This window comes from Rhinolophus ferrumequinum, chromosome 26 (genome assembly GCF_004115265.2).
Source record: "Rhinolophus ferrumequinum isolate MPI-CBG mRhiFer1 chromosome 26, mRhiFer1_v1.p, whole genome shotgun sequence".
Lineage (NCBI taxonomy): Eukaryota > Metazoa > Chordata > Mammalia > Chiroptera > Rhinolophidae > Rhinolophus > Rhinolophus ferrumequinum.
In genome coordinates, this window is record NC_046309.1 from 423767 (window position 1) to 441913 (window position 18147).

Sequence of the window (18147 nt, forward strand, 5' to 3'; positions counted from 1 at the left end):
AGTATCAGAAAAGTAAATTGACTTCAGTTAAATTACACTCTAACAACATGGGACGTGAAATTTCATCCACTGAAAAATGGCCAAGGAAACTATAGCCATGATTTGAGATGCAAAGAACTGTGAAGCTCTTGATAATTTATATGCCTATTAAGAGTGAGCCATTATCGCTTTAAAAGGCATTAGAAATAAAAACAGGACAGTTTTATCAATTAAGATAATTAAACACAGATATGAAGGTTTTCCGTAAGTCCTAGCTTTTATGAAATACATACAGATCGCGTACCTCACAGTAGTGATCCGTTCTTGAAAATCAGACTTTTTACATGAAATGCTAGCCCGTGCTGCTGCCACCCACACGGAGGTGGTCGTCCACACGCACCAGACCCACTTGCTCACCACAACGCCAGAGGAAAGACAGAAACTGAGGGAAGAGCTTTCCAGCAAAAAGGAACCTGGCCTTGAAGTCTGGGAAATTCTCAGCCTCTCCAGATTGCAAAAGATGCTAAAATTAGGAATTCATTGTCAGGACAGCCTGCGCTGGAGAAAAAGCCACGAGTGTGGCTGGACGACCGTGGCCAGACCTTCACAGGGGTCGAGAGGTCAGAGTGCCCGGTAGCAGAGAGGGGTCTTGAGGAGAGAGTGTCCCCGTTTGGTTTCCTTCCACATTTAGGGTGCATCCTGGCCGTTTGGGGCAGGGATTTGTATAAAAGCAAAGGTGTGAGTCAGGCTGGGAAGTTCTGGGTCAGCAGACCCCTCAGGTCCAGGCTGTGAGACGGCAGCCCCCTCGCCCTTGGCCAGATGCCATGGTTCCCAAGAGGCCAGAGAGCGAGACTGGCCAGAAGGCCGATGTGGAGGGCGTCCTTCCCCACTGCAGAGCCACCCGAGCTCTGACATCTGCTTCCTGGCTCCTGTTACGGGACTCCTGGCCCTGACTTTCTGCTGGTTCCGGGGCCACCTGGCCATTTTCTCTGCCTTTTGTTTTGGCTTCACTGAGCCAGGGACAAATGTCTCTCTCAACTGGAAATAAGTGGCTCTCTGACAGACCTTGAGCCTCAGCTGGAGGTTGCATCCGGTTGCCCTTCATGTGTCTCCCCCTGGTCAGTCAGCCTGCGTGTCAGTGGTCTGTCCTCGCTGCCCTCGGCCCTAGACCCTGCCCCCGAGGCGCTCCAGTGAAGCTACAGCCAGCGTCAGGACACACCTCTTCTGTCATGCCGCCACGCAGGAAATAAACAGAGCAGCACCTTCCATCCACCTTCGCACACACCTCCCGGCACGCTGTGTGCACACAGGTGCTGGTCCGTAGATAGCTTTTCGGTCATCATAGGTCAGCAGTGTAGACACGTACAGCACTGTGTAAGGTTCATACTGTGACAAATCACCACAAATTTAGTGGCTTAAAATTTAAAACCCAGTGTTTGCTTATATGAAGGTCAAGTGCATTTGTTATGAAAACCTCCCCCTACATGTGAGGGCTGCTCCCCCTCTCACAGCTCTAGAGGCGTCATGCTCTGTGGGCCCGAGCCCCATTCTCCTCCAGAGCTGGAAGTCTTTCTCACGTGATGTCACTCTGACACCAACCTGCTGCCTTCTCATCCTCTTTCCAGGACCTTGTGGTCACACTGGGCCACCTGGATAACCCCTCTTAGGGTCAGCGAGTAGCAACTGATGCTGTCTGCCACCTTATGTACCCGGTGCCATGGGCCTCATACCTTCCCAGGTTCTGGGGTTGAGACGTGACATCTTTGGGGCCATTATTTTGTCGCCACGAGCACCAAACCACTCACTGAGCACTTTCCTGAGTCCATTGCTCTAGCGCCTCGGACCGGCTTTACATGTGGGGGGTTGCTGGGTTTGTGGGATTCCGGAGCCGGCAGGTGGTAGGACCAGGGTGAGGCCGCAGGGCTCTTTCTACCATGTGGTGTCACCGCCCATCAGTGGGGCCAGCGGCTTCCACATTTGCTTGTGCTCTGCCTTCTGCTTGTAAAGTGCTCGGTTCTGAGCTCTGCAGCCAGGGCTCCTGCACCCCTTCGGTGCCAGACCCTCCCCCAGACTGGGCTTTGCTCTTGCCCCTCCACCTCTCCCCCCAACTTACCAGGCCCCAGGCCCGGTCCTCGGGCCCGGCCCTCCCGCTGTCCGGCTCTCCCTACCTCATACTCTTGCTGGCCTTGTCGTGAGTACTGGCTGTTCCACGTATTAATTTCTCTCCTGCCCCGGCAGTCAGGGCCGCGTGTCGAGAATGTACGTTAGATCTGACTCTCTCCTTGGGTCCTCATCAGCCCTCACAATGGCTCTGGACAGGCCTCCCGGCCCACTCTGCATGTCAGGGCACAGCCTCGGGGGCACGAAAGCATCGAACCCGGCAGCGGGAGCGAAGGAGGCTGGGGCCTCGCCACCTGGCCACACGTCGCAGTCCCTGCACGGCTGCTGAGGCCGCCCTGTGTGCGTTTCCCATGGTCCTGTAGTGGTGTCCAGCAGGGGCCAGGCGGGAAGTGGACACCCAGTGTGGGAGCAGCTGGCTCACGGTTCTCTTCGCTTTTCAGGGGCGCGAAGCAGAGTGCTGATGACGAAACGAGGTACAGTCTGGATGGCAACGTTGGGCGGGCCGCGGCCCTCGAGCGCTACCTGGAGGCCCTGTCCCAGGCCACTGCCCCGAACGTGCTGCCCAGGACGACGCAGGACAGACCGCCAGCTCAGGTGACCTTCGTAACTCGCTTTGTGGTCTGGTTTATGTGTCACCGTGGGGGCGGGGGGTGGGCTCTGTGGTGCACACACACGGACATTTCCTAAATCTTCGGCCGCATCACTTGCATTTTGTCCTGTGTCTCAGACCAGTGGGCGTTTGGGTGTCGGGTGAGGGAGCAAAGCGGTGTGGATTTCATTTAATTCATGGTTTAGTGGAGAACCAGCATCTCTCCCAACCCTCTCGACTGTTGGTGATTCTGGCTCATACACATATAAAATCATTCTTTGTCTTCCCCCTTTGGCCCTGTGGTGTGGTTTCAGAAGGGAAGTGAAGCTTCATGCTCAGTCTTGGCTCCTGCCGTGGGATTTCTTCTGTAGTGGAGACGGCACGTCTTGTCCCTGGGTGTTGGACACAAATAATCAATAAAGAGAAACCTGTGCCTTCCAGAGACAGTTTTAGTAACAGAGAAGGGGAGGGGAACAGAGTTGCAAATGCTTCACAGACTCAGGAGGAGTTGGAGCAAAAGGAAATCGATTGAAATTCCTCTGTGGAGCCGTTCAGCGGGTTCCCCACCACACCGGGACATGAGTACACCTGCCTCATGCCTGGCGCCCTCCTTCTTGGCTCCAGGAGTAAGAAGGTCGGCCTGCAGCTCCGAGGCACGGCCTGGCCTCAGACAAAGAGGCATCACCTGTGGAGCGTGTGGTTTTGTGCAGGGAAGTCCTGGACCGTCATCACGTGTCTCTCTTGCTTTTAGGTATTTGACAAATTTAGCCTGGTTCCAAAATGGAAGACTCAAATTTAGAGTAGGAGTTGCTCCCTAAACAGGAGTAGCATGAAATTCGCCTGGAGGGGGCACTGAAGTGGGCCCCCGTGATTCTCTGCCACACTCTGGCCGTTGCCTGGATGTGAGGTGAAACGAGAGGTGTGACAGTTGGCATCGGAAACCATGTGCCGCGCGTTGTCGGGACATGTTGAGGTGGGGTTGTTCTCAAGGCACTTTCCCTGCTGTGGAGAAAAGTGTGAATGGCGTCTTTGCAGGGGACATGCACCCCCTAGGAGGCTATGATGGGGCGTTGGGAGTGAGTCGGATGTGAGTCCACAGCCCTGATGCCGCCCGGGGTCACTGGGGGGCCTGGGAGAGCAGTGGCATCCTGTCACTGTCCACTCCCCACCTGCTCTGCAGTTCAAGACATAAAATGGGAGGAGGGGCTGGCACCGGCCTTATCAAAAGTCCCATTGGCGACCACTTACCACCTTCTCCAGTTTGGCTTCTGTGCCCTGTGATGCCCGTACCCGGTGGGCTGGCCGCACACCGCGTCAGCCTGAATAGTATGGCTTATGCCTGTTGTCCCATCACGATTATGAACGAGCCATCTTTTTTCTCTCAAAAATGTCCAAGTTTGAATAACGAATTCTGTGGTCATCCTACTACACAGCCAATTCAGTATGACGGTCACAAGGATTATTCAGAAAATGAGCGCTTGGTGGCATTTTTGTCTCAGGGATTTTTCTTCTAAGTTAAGATCGATACTTTCATTAAAATAGTAAAAATGCACGAAAACCTAAAACTTATTATTTTCTCTGTTCAATGTTTGAATGAGGGGAAAGTTCTTCATCATCTTGCTGATAAACAAAGATTGGATAAAGTATGAGAATGTCACCGAAGCTGTCGTATGGGTTTCTGCCATGTAAATCTAGTCCCCTAGGAGAGTGGGCAGTGTTTTCTGACCCCTCCCCTCTCAGCTGATGAAATATTTCTATTGGGAATTTAAGCTTTGTACACTGATGGTCTTTCAAGGTGCAACCAATTTCCAGTGAATTATGTTATAAATCATCTTTTTCTATGTATCTGTCATCAAAAATCTAACTCTAGCATGGAATCAGAGGCTTTAATACTGATTACTTTATGACAGCAGCCAGAGGGAGTAAAACCACATTACTCCTCTTAAATCAAACCCACTAGCTCAAAGCCCTGTGCATTAATTGAGCTCTTATTGATCACGAAATCAGTGCAATTCCTCCTGTATTGTTAGTGGTGGGAACCAGCTCCAGCTTTCATTGACTCCAGGAGCGCTGTTTCAAAGTCCTGTAGTCATTAGAGAACACGGTAAATTCCCACGTACTCTATGCTGTTCGGGAGGTTTGCACCAAAACCCATCATTTGGGCAATACTGTGAATTAACTGATTTATTTTGGAAACATTGTTTTAAGCATTTTTAATGTGCAAGAAACTGTGCTAGGTACTGGGATTGGAAAAGTAAAAATTCATCCCTGCCCTCTAGGATTTCACAATCTTACTGGGTAAGGGAGACAAAAACTGGCATTAAAAATAGAGCAAGTGGTGTAATAAGGGAATGTTAGAAGTGAGGAGACACTTGAACCAGATATGCAGTGGGCTCAGGGAAGCTTTGCAGAGGATAGTCATTGGGAAAACAACTAGAAATCACCAGTTGAAGATGCTCAGATGGACTTGCAATACAGAATATCAGTGGACCACCCCAGTCGCACTCTGACAACACGGACACGCCAGGTGAACTACTAAATCAGCTTAAAAAACAAAACCTCAGAGAGCTGAGGATGTAAGGAAACCTGAGGGAACTGAACTCAGAAAGTGATGAGCTCATTCCCGCGGAGAAGAGACCGTGGTTCCTTTCATACAGGAACAACAGCGGGGACCAACCATGAGGGGACAGGAAGGACACAGCTAAACCTTAGGAAGTGCTGACAGTGCAGGGGAGAGTCCACGGGGACAGGTTGATGGGGCGCTACGTACACGGGGCAGGAGCTGGAGGAGAGGAGAAGGGGAGCAGGGCTGCGAGAAGTCATCCCAGGGAACGCCAGGCTTTCTGAGCACCCTCAGCAGCCTCTGAAGGCCTGGGACAAGGCAGCATGAGGAGAGAGAGCCATCACATCGGGTGCAGAAAGGTGCACTGATGAGGGCAAGGGGATCTTCAGCAGCTCACAGATTGGCAATGGGCTATAGACCAGAGAGAGCTGCTATGGTCCAGAGGACTGGCCGCTGCCTGCAAAGCGTAAATGGTCCTCAGCCTTGCCCCAGAGCTCAGACCCCGTCTCTGAGGAGGAAAAGGCCCTCAACATGGCTGTTGCCAGCAGCCACTCACTCCAACAACCGCAACAAAATCAGCACCTGTTCCAGCCACAGCTTGCATGGACTCAGGCTGCACATCAGCAGACTGATCGAAGGATGGACACGCCATTTCTCGAAGATAAATGTTATTCATCCTCTATTACTCTCTTATACAAAATGTCCAACATTCAGTGAAAAATCAGGAGACACATGAAGGTACAAGAAAATGTGACTCATGGTCAAGGAGGAAAGAGGCAATAGAAGGAAACCCAGCTATGAATCAGTCGTTGGAATTATTAGAAAGGGACATTTTAATAGTTAAGATAACTATACTAAAGGATTGAGTGGGAAAGGTGAAAAAACATAAATGAACAAATGGAAAATTACAATAGAGAGATGGAAGCAATAAAAGATAACCACATGGAAATGCTAGAAATGAAAGCAATGAGACCAGAAATAATGAATTCATTTGATGAGTGTAATGATAGACTAGACACAGTAAAGGAATGAATCGGTGAATTTCAAATCAGGTCAATAGAAATTATAAAACATGAAACATACATGTTTTAATATAAAAGTAATATAAAAGTAATATAAAAGAATATAAAAGAATATAAAATAAAAGTAATATAAAAGTAATATAAAAGACTATAAAAGTAATGCAAAAAATGAAGCAAAACCCAAGATATATGGGACTATATCGAATAGACTAAAACACGAGTATGTGCAATTGGAACCCTATCAGGAGAAGAGATAAAGAGAATGGGACAGAAGAAATATTTGAAGAAATATTGGCTGGGCTTTTCCCCAAATTGATAAAAGTCACCAAAACATAGGTCCAAAAAGGTTAATGTCAGGCAGGATAAATACAGAGAAAACCAAATCTAGGTTTCATAATCAAACTAGGGGAAAACAAAGATAAAGAGAATATCTTTATCCCGAAGGTATAAAGGTATCCCGAGGGAAAGAAAGACACATTATATCATGGGGCATAATTTTAAGAATGAATTTTTCTTGCTAGGAGACCACAAGACAGTGAAACAACATCTTTAAAGTACTGAAAGAAAACAAAAAAACAAAAAAAACTCTTCCACTTTAGAATTCAATATTGTTCAAAACTGGAGGTAAAACGGAGAAGCTGTCTCTGGAAGACCTATACTGCAGAAATGCTAAAAGAAGTACTTCAGCTTAAAGAGAAATTGTATCATATAGAAACCTATAAAAAGTAATGAAAAGAGCCAGAAATGGTAAATTTACAAGTAAACATAAAACATAACACACATAAGATATATAAAACTTTGATAAACACTATTGGATATTTAAAACAAAATAACAAAAACATATTGTGTGATTTATAGCTTATACGTGACAATAGCACAAAGTGTAAGTAGGAATACTAGAATTATGCTGTTACAACTTTTTTGTTGATTTTTGAAGTTTTATAGTAGTATTTGAAGGCAGGCTATGATAAATTAGAGACATACATTATAATTTTTACAGCAACTATTTTTAGAAATCAGCAAAAATAGTTATAACTAAAAGTCAATACACAAATAAAATGGAATGCTAAAAGGGTTTATTTATCTATATGAAGGCAAAAAAGGGGAAAGCGGAACAAAGGTCACATAGGCTAAATATAAAACAAACATCAAGAAAGTAGACTTCAGTCTACCCATATTTGTGATCATATTAAATACAAATGGACTAAGCCCTTCAAATAAAAAACAGAGATGTTCAATTTTAATAAAAACAAAAAACAAATTTTAAGATATTCTACTAAAGCCCAAGCATGTGAACTAGAAAGTTACATAGTTTGAAAATAAAAGTATGGGGAATAAATACAATGGAAACTCTGTAAGAAAACTGGTGTGATTATATTAATATTAATCAAAGTACACTTTAAGACATACAGTATTATCAGAGATAGAGAAATTTTATAATGAGCAAATGGCCAATTCATTAGGTGACATGGAAATCTTTTAATGAGCCTAATGTCATTCAAATACATAAGCAAAAATATGAGACTACTAAAAAGATAAATATACAAGTCCACAATCATTTTTTTAGATATTTTAACTCTCCTCTCTCAGTAGCTGATTATACAAGCAGATAAAACATCAGTAAGGATATAGAAAAATTGAGCAACATCATCAACCAACTTAACCTAATTGATATTTATAGAATGATATACCTAAAAATTGCTGAATACAAGATCTGACCATGCCATGTGATGTCAAGGAGGCAGATGAACTGGAACTCTCCTACCCAACTGGTGGGAATGTAAAACGGTACAGCTGCTTTGGAAAACATTTCCATGGTTTCTTAAGAAATTAAACATACACCTGCTCTCTGATCCAGGCACCCCACTCCTGCCCAAGATAAATGACAGCTTTGTCCATTTGAAAACTTGTACGTGAATATTTATAGAAGCTTTCATAGTAATTGCCAACAATTGGAAACAAACCAAATGCCCATCAACAAGTGAGTAACAAATTGTGTTTGATCCATCATATGGAATGGTCTTCAGGGTGACAGATATGTTCACGGTCTTGACTCTGTTGATGGTTTCACAGGTGGGTGTCCACTTATGTCAAAACAAATATGTCCTACTTAGTGTATGTCAATCATACCTTAATACAGATAAAGAGAAAAGATAAGGAAAGCAACACGAATGTGTGTTTTGAACAGATACTTCATGAAAATAACATGCAAATGGCCAATAAGGGCGTCACAGGTGCTAAGCTTCATTGTTCATTAAAAAAATACAGGAGAAAGCCATAAACTATTTCGTGTCCACTAGATTGGCTAATTTTTTTTAAAAAAAGCAGTAATACCAACCCTTGGTGAGAACGTAGGATAATGGAAGCTCTTGGATTTTGCAAACAAATGTAACAACCACTCTTGGGTGTTTTCTCCATGGTTGGCATTCATCTGTCCTGGGACGCAGCAGGTCCACGCTTGGGCGTCTGCCCAACAGGAAAGACAGCACGTGCTCACAAAGAACCTGCATGTGACTGTCCACAAGACGTACACCAACCTTATTCGTAGCCGCCACAGACTGGAAGCACCCCAGGTGTCCTCTAGGCCCATAGTCTCCATCTCCGTTTCTGAAGAGGTGCCGCCTTAGGAAACCAAGTGCAGGCACAGGGTTCCCTCCTGCTCTTTACCATCTCTGCCACTGGGAACAGCCTTTGCAAAGGTGCAGAGCTGTGATGGCCAGCCCGTGACACGTTAGACGCCACACCATAGTGTTCGCTGGGTGAGAGGTTGCCTGCTCGTGCTGTCATTTCTACAGGCTTCTGTGGGAAGCCGTGCTGTGATCAGGATCCATGTGCTGCTCTCAGCACACATGCTGTGCCCAGTGTGTAGGGAGCGGTTGATGCATGTTAGTTAGTTACTGAAGATCCTCCCCGAGCCTCTGCCAGAGAGAATCCCGCCTGTGAAGCAGCCCGACTCCACCTACAGGAAGCTTACTTTCTATCCAGCTCAGAACTGAGCTCGTGGGAAAACCGGCCCACCTCCCATTCATGTGCTCACCTTTCACCCAGCAGGGTGACACATGGCAGTGCTGGCATCAGCTCATGACCTTATCTGTAGGATTGTTGCACGTACTTTCCATCACAGCCCTACCTGCTGTGCCCTCCCCAGCTGTGTTTCTGTCCTGGGCGCCTCTCCTGCCGGCTCTGTGGTGGGTGATGCAGTCACAGAGGAAGGTGGCCGGGCCTGGCCCTTTGCAGCTGGCTTGCTGAGAGGAGACAGCTGTGTGGACACAGAGCCAACAGTGATGAAACTGTGTAGGAAGCCATGAATCTGTCATGTTTCTTTGGTGTGGAGTTCAATGCGGGCCGAAGACATTCCCTTTTTTGTCTTTATTTTTGGTTCAACTTCTCATGTGTGAGAAGCTCCATGGGCATCCTCCAACAGTGGCCCCCGTCTCTGGTTTGCATTCTTCAGAGCTGATTGGGGGACACAGAAAACAGCCACAGCGGGTTCCCTGAGGTTTTATTGTGCTTCCTGTCGACTCCTATTTTACCAGATGAGAAGGTCCCTTGAGACCTTCAGTCATCTGACTTTACAGAGTGAGCTACTGAGGCTAGACAGAGATGGTGTGTTTGATTTCAAACACTTCATTGGTGGTCGAGCTGAAATCAGAACCCGAGAATTCCTGTTCAACTTTTTCATGTTTGTTTTTTAAGCCAACAGCAAGGTCACCAAGTTCCCCCTCCAAACTCAGTTGAGCCCAAGTTCTGTCATTTTCCACGAGACTGCAGGTAGAGCCTGCTGTTCCTGTGACACGGCCCAGAGCAGCTGCCTGGGGCTGTGTCCCCGCTCTGCTTCTTCCTCACGGGAGATCTTGTCTCTTTATCATGGGGCTGTCTTGCTCACACCATGGGGTTGTTCAGAGGGTCAACAAGCGTTAGAAGTCATGAAGCCAGAGAACAGTGTGGCACAAGTCTCGTAAGCATGGCCCACTGAGTGCCCAGTACTCTACTGCCCTCAGAGCTTCCGGTCCAGCCTGGCCGTGCACTCACTCAAGGCGACAGACAAATGGATGTGGCTCTGTGCGTCAGTCATTCCCTTCACTTCCGACTTGCCGGGACGAGGCTACGGTGCAGCGGCTGGAAGGACAAGATGCGAAGAAGAAGGAGCATCCTGAGGCCAAAAGGACAGAGGAGGGGGCAGCGCATAGTGGGTGGGATGGCAACAGCACACTTGCTGCGAGTTGGTCATAGAGTGATTCCACGCCAGCCTAACGTAGCGTCATCTGCAGACACCCGTGACGTCACATTGCACCCTGTCCTCCTGTCAGCTTCCTGCACAAGTCGTCCACCCCTGTGGTTAAAACTCAGAACGTCTTCAACCTCAGGGACTTTGTGAACTCTGTGGAAACTGTTTGGGGATTCTCTTCCTAACTGAAAGCTCTACGTCTTGGCTGCAAAGACACTACAGGTGTCTTGGTCAAAGACAGGCCAGCGTGAGGCTCCTCTGAATGCAGAACTGTCTGTTGTTCTGGTGACGGCACTGTCAGTAAGAAGACACTTCCAATCTTCTTCCTCTGCTCATGGGCAGGCCACTGAGAGCCTGAACACTGTTAGGCACTGACACCCTTGTCACTGTGTTGGTTGGGGCGGGGAGACAAAGAGAGACGTGGGTGGAGTGGGAGAGCAAGTCACAGAGAGACAGAGAGAGAATATACAAGTCGCCGGGACCACCCACTCTGGCCCGAGCACAGGAAGGCACAGTACAGTCACACCAAGTCCATTAATGAGCTGGAGATGGCCGTTTCTGAGCACTCCCCCAGACCCCAAATCTTGCCGCATCCAGTGGCATCGTGGGGCCAGCTTATTGGGAAGCCTGTGGGTGCCCCACTGCTGCGTGCTATGCCCTGCCAGCAGAAGCACGTCTTGATCAATATGCTTGGCAGGGCTGCCTTCGGGCTGTGAGACAAACTGGAGAAAATGTTGGTTATGTGGCCAAAAGATGGCCCAATTTGGGTTTCCTAATTTGTTCTGAATCCTTGACACAAGAGAATATCTGATGAGCAGAGTGACCAGTGTATAGACAGAAGTCTCGTCCACTCAGTGTTTGCTGGCATGTGGGACTCCAAGGCCCGCAGGCCTTCCTGGCGGTCTGAATGCATAATTGTGCAATCTGGGACTGGGGTGGGTGGATTTCCAGGACAGGAAGGAGGCCTGACGTTTAGTGCGGGTACCCTGGCCCTGGTGGAACTGGGAGCAAGGGGATGCACTCCCATGACTCTTACTGTTGGGGAGGCAAGGGGTATGATGCAGGTTGTGGCTCTAGGGTGTGCATCATCTGGCTCCAGGAACCTGCCCTGATTCCCCCATCCGAACAGGGTCACTTCCTTCCAAACTCTGTGTCACTGAACCTCTTTAATAATAAACTTTCAGTTATAGTTACTATTGTCTGTGACAATAGTATTTTAGTCTGCAGGCTGTTTGAAGACAGGTCCATGTTTGAGTCATTCTTTCCCCACAGAATGTAACCCAGAGCTTGGCACACAGTAGCAGTAGTGGCTATGATGCTGCCGATGGTTGTCATGGTGGTGGTAGTGATGATGGTGATGATGATGGTGGTGATGATGATGGTGATGGTGGTGGTGATGGTGTTGATGGTGATGGTAGTGATGGTAGTGATGATGGTGGTGATGGTGGTGGTGATGGTGATGATGGTGATGATGGTGGTGGTGGTGGTGATGGTGTTGATGGTGATGGTAGTGATGATGGTGGTGATGGTGATGATGGTGGTGGTGATGGTGATGATGGTGATGGTGGTGATGATGATGATGCTGGTAATGATGATGACGCTGGTGATGATGATGGTGATGATGATGGTGGTGATGGTGATGGTGATGATGGTGATGATGCTTGATGGTGGTAATGGACACTTCCTCTGACCCATGAGCTAAGCTAGGCACTTTGACCTGTACTCTCCCTAATCCTGACAACTGCTTTAAGAAAAAAAGTAATTATTTCCCAAGTTTTGCAGGTGGTAAAAGTGAAACCAAAAGAGGTTAGGTAACTTGTCCCAGGTTATGCAGGTTACACAGAGCTGTGCTGACAGGATTGGGTCAGGTTCTGAACTAGCCTTCCTCCTCCTTGGTGTCATCAGCAAACAGTTTAGAATGTGTGGGTGAGCATTTCCACTCCTACATGGAAACACTGTGGGCTAAGGAATGTGCCTAAAGGAATTCCATTGCAGTGTAAACGTCAGGAAGCTTTGGCAGCCATCCTCAGAGGTCGCGTACGTGCACAGTGGACCACACCATACACGCCCAGACCGGATTTCTCTGACATACAGTTTGAAGAATTAGTGTGCCGGAAGTGGCCATACTGTGTGCTGGAGATTGGCCAGTTTTTATGCTTTTAGGTTGCTAATTTCCAGATTTGAGCAACTACAGTCTTAAAAATTATTCACCAGTATCTTGGGAAACATGACATCATAGGTTTGTTGAATTGAGGCTTAAAACATCTTCAAAATAGAGGGTTTGAAAATGAGTAATAGAATTTTAAACTTAGAGTTGAAAGTGGAATGAAGGGACAGTTGGATGTCTCCTTCCCAGCGGAGCTATGACTTCTTGCTGCTTTAAAGAAAATGAAGGTGTGAACAGGTGAAGTAAATAACGGCAGCAGTGGCCACGAGCACTCATGTGCGGCACTGTGATTTCACCCCATTTCACAGATGACTTAGAGGTTAGCTAACTCTGGAAGCAAAGGTCATTGAGCTTGTCAGCGTCAAAGGGCAGATTCCAACCCAGGCAGCTCTGCCCCGGAATCCAGCTACATCTGCTGCTCTCCCCTCCCTGGAGTCACAGAAGGAGGTGACCATGACAGCAGCTTCCCCACGCCCAGGACGGGGATCCCAGCCTCCAGTGTGGTGGCCTCATCAGGCGTTCCCAGAGCCTTTCTGAACAGGCCTCAGGCTGGGCTGAGAGCTGACAGTTACACCCATTGGTGGAAAACTCCTGGAGGGGCTATTCGTTGTGGTGGCATTCTCTCTCTCTCTCTCTCTCTCTCTCTCTCTCTCTCTCTCTCTCTCTCATCTTACTTTCTCTTTTCTAAAGGAAAAGCAGTTGATTTCAGGTCGGACTTAGACAAAATTAAAAAACCTGATGACAGCTAAGAATCACATCATCTTAGAAATAAAACAATCCTAGAGGTGGTGTCCGTTCTCCTCCTTTGACGGAGGAAAGTTGAGTCTTAAAAAGGTCAACTGATTGCTTCAAGTTCAAATGTGAAAGGGGAAACTGGAACCCACATCAACCCCCAATTCCCGACTTCCAGCCTGCTAAACCAAAAGCTATCCTGGGAGTTTGGGCCCAAATATTTTTGAAAATAGCCAGACATAGGAGTCTGGGCCACTTAAATTCAGTGATGTCTGCACATTTTAACTAGGTTCCAAGACACGCACCCCATTGACTCAACACTGACCACATGCCCCAAGGGAGGCGCATGTAGAAAATACCAATGGGCCAGATTTTTTAAAATGTATGGTCCATGGGCCCACACCACACCGTGGAGTATGCCTGTAGGACAGCTATAACCATGAGAGGCTCAAAGTTGGAAATTACTGTTTGTCATGAAGTTTTGATGGTACCATAGTAAGAGAGAGACTACTGAGATTTCTGGTGTTTTTATAGCTGTGCTGGAGGTGAAGACGATTGGGCCTTGGCTTGTATGGTGGCAAAAGAAAGTGTGATGGGAACACATCCTCCTGGGAAAATTTATGAAAGAGTGCGAAGGGGATCTAGGGGCTGCTCCCTGAAAGGCCGTGTTGGCCGGTCATGGATTCGGTGTTATGTGTCATTGCTAACCCAGAGACCCTGGCAACTTCCGGGTGGCAGAGTACTGCTGGTAAAGGAAGAGGACGTGAAGGTGATTTAGGTGACCAGCAAAGCCGCTTCCTAACCACCGGTGACCAAGGAGCAGTGTAGCCGGGGAGGTGGGGTGACGGGAGCCCTCATATGCTGCTGGTGGTCAGTTAAGTGGTGCGGCCGCGCTGGAAGCCGTTTGGCAGTTCCTTGGTGAGTTAAGTGTAGCTACCACACCACCCAGCAGTTTCAGTCCTGGGTGTATACTCAAGAGAGTTGAAAACATAAAAACTTGTACTTGAACAGCCATAGCAGTCTTATTTATATTGGCCAAAAAGTAGGAAAAAAACCCAAGTGTCCAACAGCTGATGAACGAATAAATAAAATGTGCTGAATCAATCAAATGGCTTATTCTTCAGCCGTAAAAAGGGAGGAAGCACCGACATGCTACAACGTGGATATACCTTGAAAACACGTGCTATGTGGAAGAAGCCAGACACAGAAGTTCACATGTTGTGTGGTCCATTTTACATGAAATGCCCAGAACAGGCAAATCCATGGGGACAGAACGTACCTGAGTGGTTGCTGGGGGCTGGGGTTGGGTGAATGGGTACAGGTTTCTTTCACGGTGATGGGAATGTTCTGGAATAGTGTAATGGAGGAATGGAATAGTGATGTTTGCACAGCTCTGGATATACTAAGAACAACTGAATTGGGTGAATTTCATGGCATGTGAATTAATGTCAGTGAAGCTGTTATTAAAAACCAGTGCAGTAACAGATTTCGGTCCATCAGTGCAATGATAGCCCCTGTGCCCGTACTAGGTGTGCATTTCTGATGCCTGATGTGTTTAGTGCCTGGAAAGTGTAGACTCGGTGCCATTTTGTTGTGTGGCTGAGGATGGGAGCTCACCTGCTGCTGTTTTGTTCCTCGGCCCTGCAGGATGAGGACCCCCGTGCTGAGAGCGCGCTGACCTACGTGGCCCAAACATCAGCTCTGACCTACGCCCCTGCCTCCCGGGCCAGGTACCCCATGAGTGGCCCACTACGGACCCTCAGCCGGCGTCAGCCTGACGAGCTCAGCCCCAAGGTGGACGGTGGTGTGGAGAAGCGGAATCTTGTCGCTGCGCTGGGCGCCTACCTGGCTATGAAGCCCCCTGAAACCCCCAAGAAGGGTGACCCCAGGCCAAACAAACTGCAGTTTCCTTGGAGGGTGCCAAGGGTCCCTTCAGCAGCGGTGGCCCCGCAGAAATGGTCTGCACCTCCAGAAGACCTCAAAGATGCCCCGGGTACAGGCGATGGTAAGTCAGACTCACCACCCCTCTCTGGTGTTATGCTGTCCGCTCGTTCTTTCTGGCACCTGCCCAGGGCTGGCCCTCCGTCGCGGTCTTGGCCTGTGAAGTTCCTTTTCACTCAGCGGCACTTCCCTCTGGGGTGGAAGAAGCTGGGCGCGGTGTGAGAAAGGGTTCGTTCTTCCTGTGCTGTTGGCAGGAGAGAAGGCGGTTATACCCACACCATGAGAATTCAAGCAGGTGAGGCCAGAGGGAGAGGTGGCAGCCCCTCCAGGGTCAGGGTCGGCCCGTGCGTCAACCTCTTCCTCTGCAGTTTCAGTTTCATGGCTTGATGGATGCAGATGATGAAATGGGACCATGGCCAGATAAGGCCCCCAGGTCCTGTTGGCTGCATAGTGTTTTGGGAACATGAACATGGAGGCTTTAGATTCGGCATGTGCCTTCATTTTGTTGCCATCCTCTGGTCCCATCACGCCCAGCTGCCCTGTCTGCGGTTATCTGCCTTGTCCCCTGAAGAACTCAGTCTGAACCCAGTGCTGCTCCCAGTCCCTGAGTGTCCCGTAGACGTGGGTCTTAGCCCCATACCTGGCAGTGTCGTGACCTGAGATACGTGACCTGAGATAGGCTCATCCACAGGAAGGAGGGGCATTTACTGGCTCCTTCTCCAAGGTGCAGAAGTCTCTGATCTGTTTATTTTCTAACAGGCTTTTCCTAAGACCATTAAATATACAGTGAGATTCTGAGAAAAGATGACTCCTCCTTTGAAGGTGTACAAATAGTAAGAGCAAGCAGAACCAGGCTTTTAGAAACTGTCGACTGAGAATCGCGTTGACATTAGCTCTCTGTCTGTAAGTGGAGACCTGGGCTTGCTCTGACAGTGGCTTCTGCACGCGGCTGCTTTCCAGCTACGTGGCTCTCTTATTTCCCCTCTGTCCCTATAGCCGCTTGGGCTCTTCTTAAATGGGAGACATGCAAAGGTATAATTAGAGGGAAGGATGTGTGGCCATCACTAATGCTTTCTTCTTGGAAAAGAAAGGTGTGTGAGGAAACAGCTCGTGTGTCTAAGAACTGTGCACGTAAGCACTCATGGGTGGAACTGGCATTTATACCTGCGGGCTCGTCCTCCCTGCAGGGCACCTTTCCCAGCAGCACCTTTCCCTCCGGGGCTGTTTCTTCTCCCCTTTAACCATGCACCACTCAGAAATCCCTTCCTTGGGTTGGCCCTGCAGCCTTCTGCGCTCCACAGCCAGTAAACTCCATCTCTGCTCTTCATCTGCTAGTTTGACTTTCATCTGGTCGCTGTACTCGCTGATCTTCCCCAGCTCAGTACCACTTTGCACCTCTGCTGTAAATACCCTACTAACGGTCACTTGTAGCCATCCGATGGCCAAGCAGTGGCCTCTGCTCAGACCTCCAGGCCCTCTCCCTGGTGCTGACTGTCCCTCTCCCATCTTCTCCTGCGTTGGTGCTCCCCATGTCAGGCAATGTCGGGCTGTCCTCTTCTCTCTCTCCCCACCGTTCTCTCCTCTTAGCTCATCCCCACAACTGAAAAATCCCACTGTTGCCACCATCTGTCCTAGCTGTTGGAAGTAGGAGGAAGTAAATCCTGCTGGCACAGTAAGGGAGCCCAGCGGAGCGAGTGCAGAATGGAGGTGCTGTGCCCGCTCAGGCCGCACTGCCCACAAGCCTTCCTCCTGTTACTCGGTACCTTCCCGGCCTTTTCACATCCTCTTTGAAAGTGCTCGCTCCACTCTCCAGTGACCCTTCTTAGATGTATAATTTGGTCAGCGTTTTCTTCTGTGCTAAGTTGCAAAGTTGGCTATCTTTTTATGTATACTGTCTTCCCAAGTGCACTGTGCGCTTTAAGAAGAGTCATGTAAAATGCCAATCACAAAATAAATAGAAAGAATTGTACGATGAACCCCCGTGCAACAGCGCGCTTCAGCCAGTAGCAGCTCGTGGCCTCTCTTGCTGCTTCTGTGCACCCCCAGCTCCCTTCCTCTCTCCCATCGTGAATGATTTCATCTGCCAATATTTCACTATTATACTGTTGAACGATACGGCCTCTTGTGTAAGCCTAACCGCAATAGCTTTATCACATATTAAAATGAATAGTAATGTCTTAGTATCGCTAAACATCTAATTGGCTTGTCATAAGTTTTCTTTACAATTGGATCTTTTTGAAGCAGACTACAAAGAATGTTCACTGAATTGGTGGGTATATCTGTTTCAATCTACAGAAGTTTCCTCCTCCCCGTTTCCTTGCAGCTTGTTTATTTATTGGTTTTAGAAACTAGTTCCCATGTCTCACAGAGTTTTTCACATTCTGGATTTTGCTGATTGAATCCCAAAGAAAACCTGAACCTCTGTATTTCCTGTAGACGAGGATCTAGTCCAGAAACGTGGCCATTTGTGATCAGTGTTTGGCAAGAAGGCTTCCAAGTCTGTGACGTGTCCTTCCACGACGGGTCACTGTCTAGCTGTGTCTCACCATATCCTGCCAGCATCAGGAGCCACTTAGCCTCTCTGGCAGGTTTCAACGTGACTGTTGGAAAAGTGCTCGACCCCCAACAACATGAGCGCCCCTCACCCCACCCACAGGTTCCACCCTGCACTTCCCTCCAGGACGTGTCCCAAGTTTGCAATTGTACATTTGGGTGATTACCTGATAAGTGCTTGACTCCCCTTGTAGACCTTAAGCCTTAGGAAAACGGCAAACTGTGCCTCTTTTCCCCCCATTTGCACCCCAG

At 48.3% G+C, this 18147-nt stretch overlaps 1 protein-coding gene across 2 annotated transcripts in view; it reads left to right on the forward strand.

Moving 5' to 3' along the window:
- Positions 1 to 18147, forward strand: part of PTPRN2 (protein tyrosine phosphatase receptor type N2) — a 427823-nt gene that overhangs the window by 147405 nt on the left and 262271 nt on the right. For both annotated transcript variants that reach the window (XM_033098764.1, XM_033098765.1), the window contains exons 5-6: positions 2541 to 2694; positions 15049 to 15406. In XM_033098764.1, coding sequence (XP_032954655.1) covers positions 2541 to 2694; positions 15049 to 15406 — 512 coding nt within the window. The remainder of the gene's footprint in view (positions 1 to 2540; positions 2695 to 15048; positions 15407 to 18147) is intronic.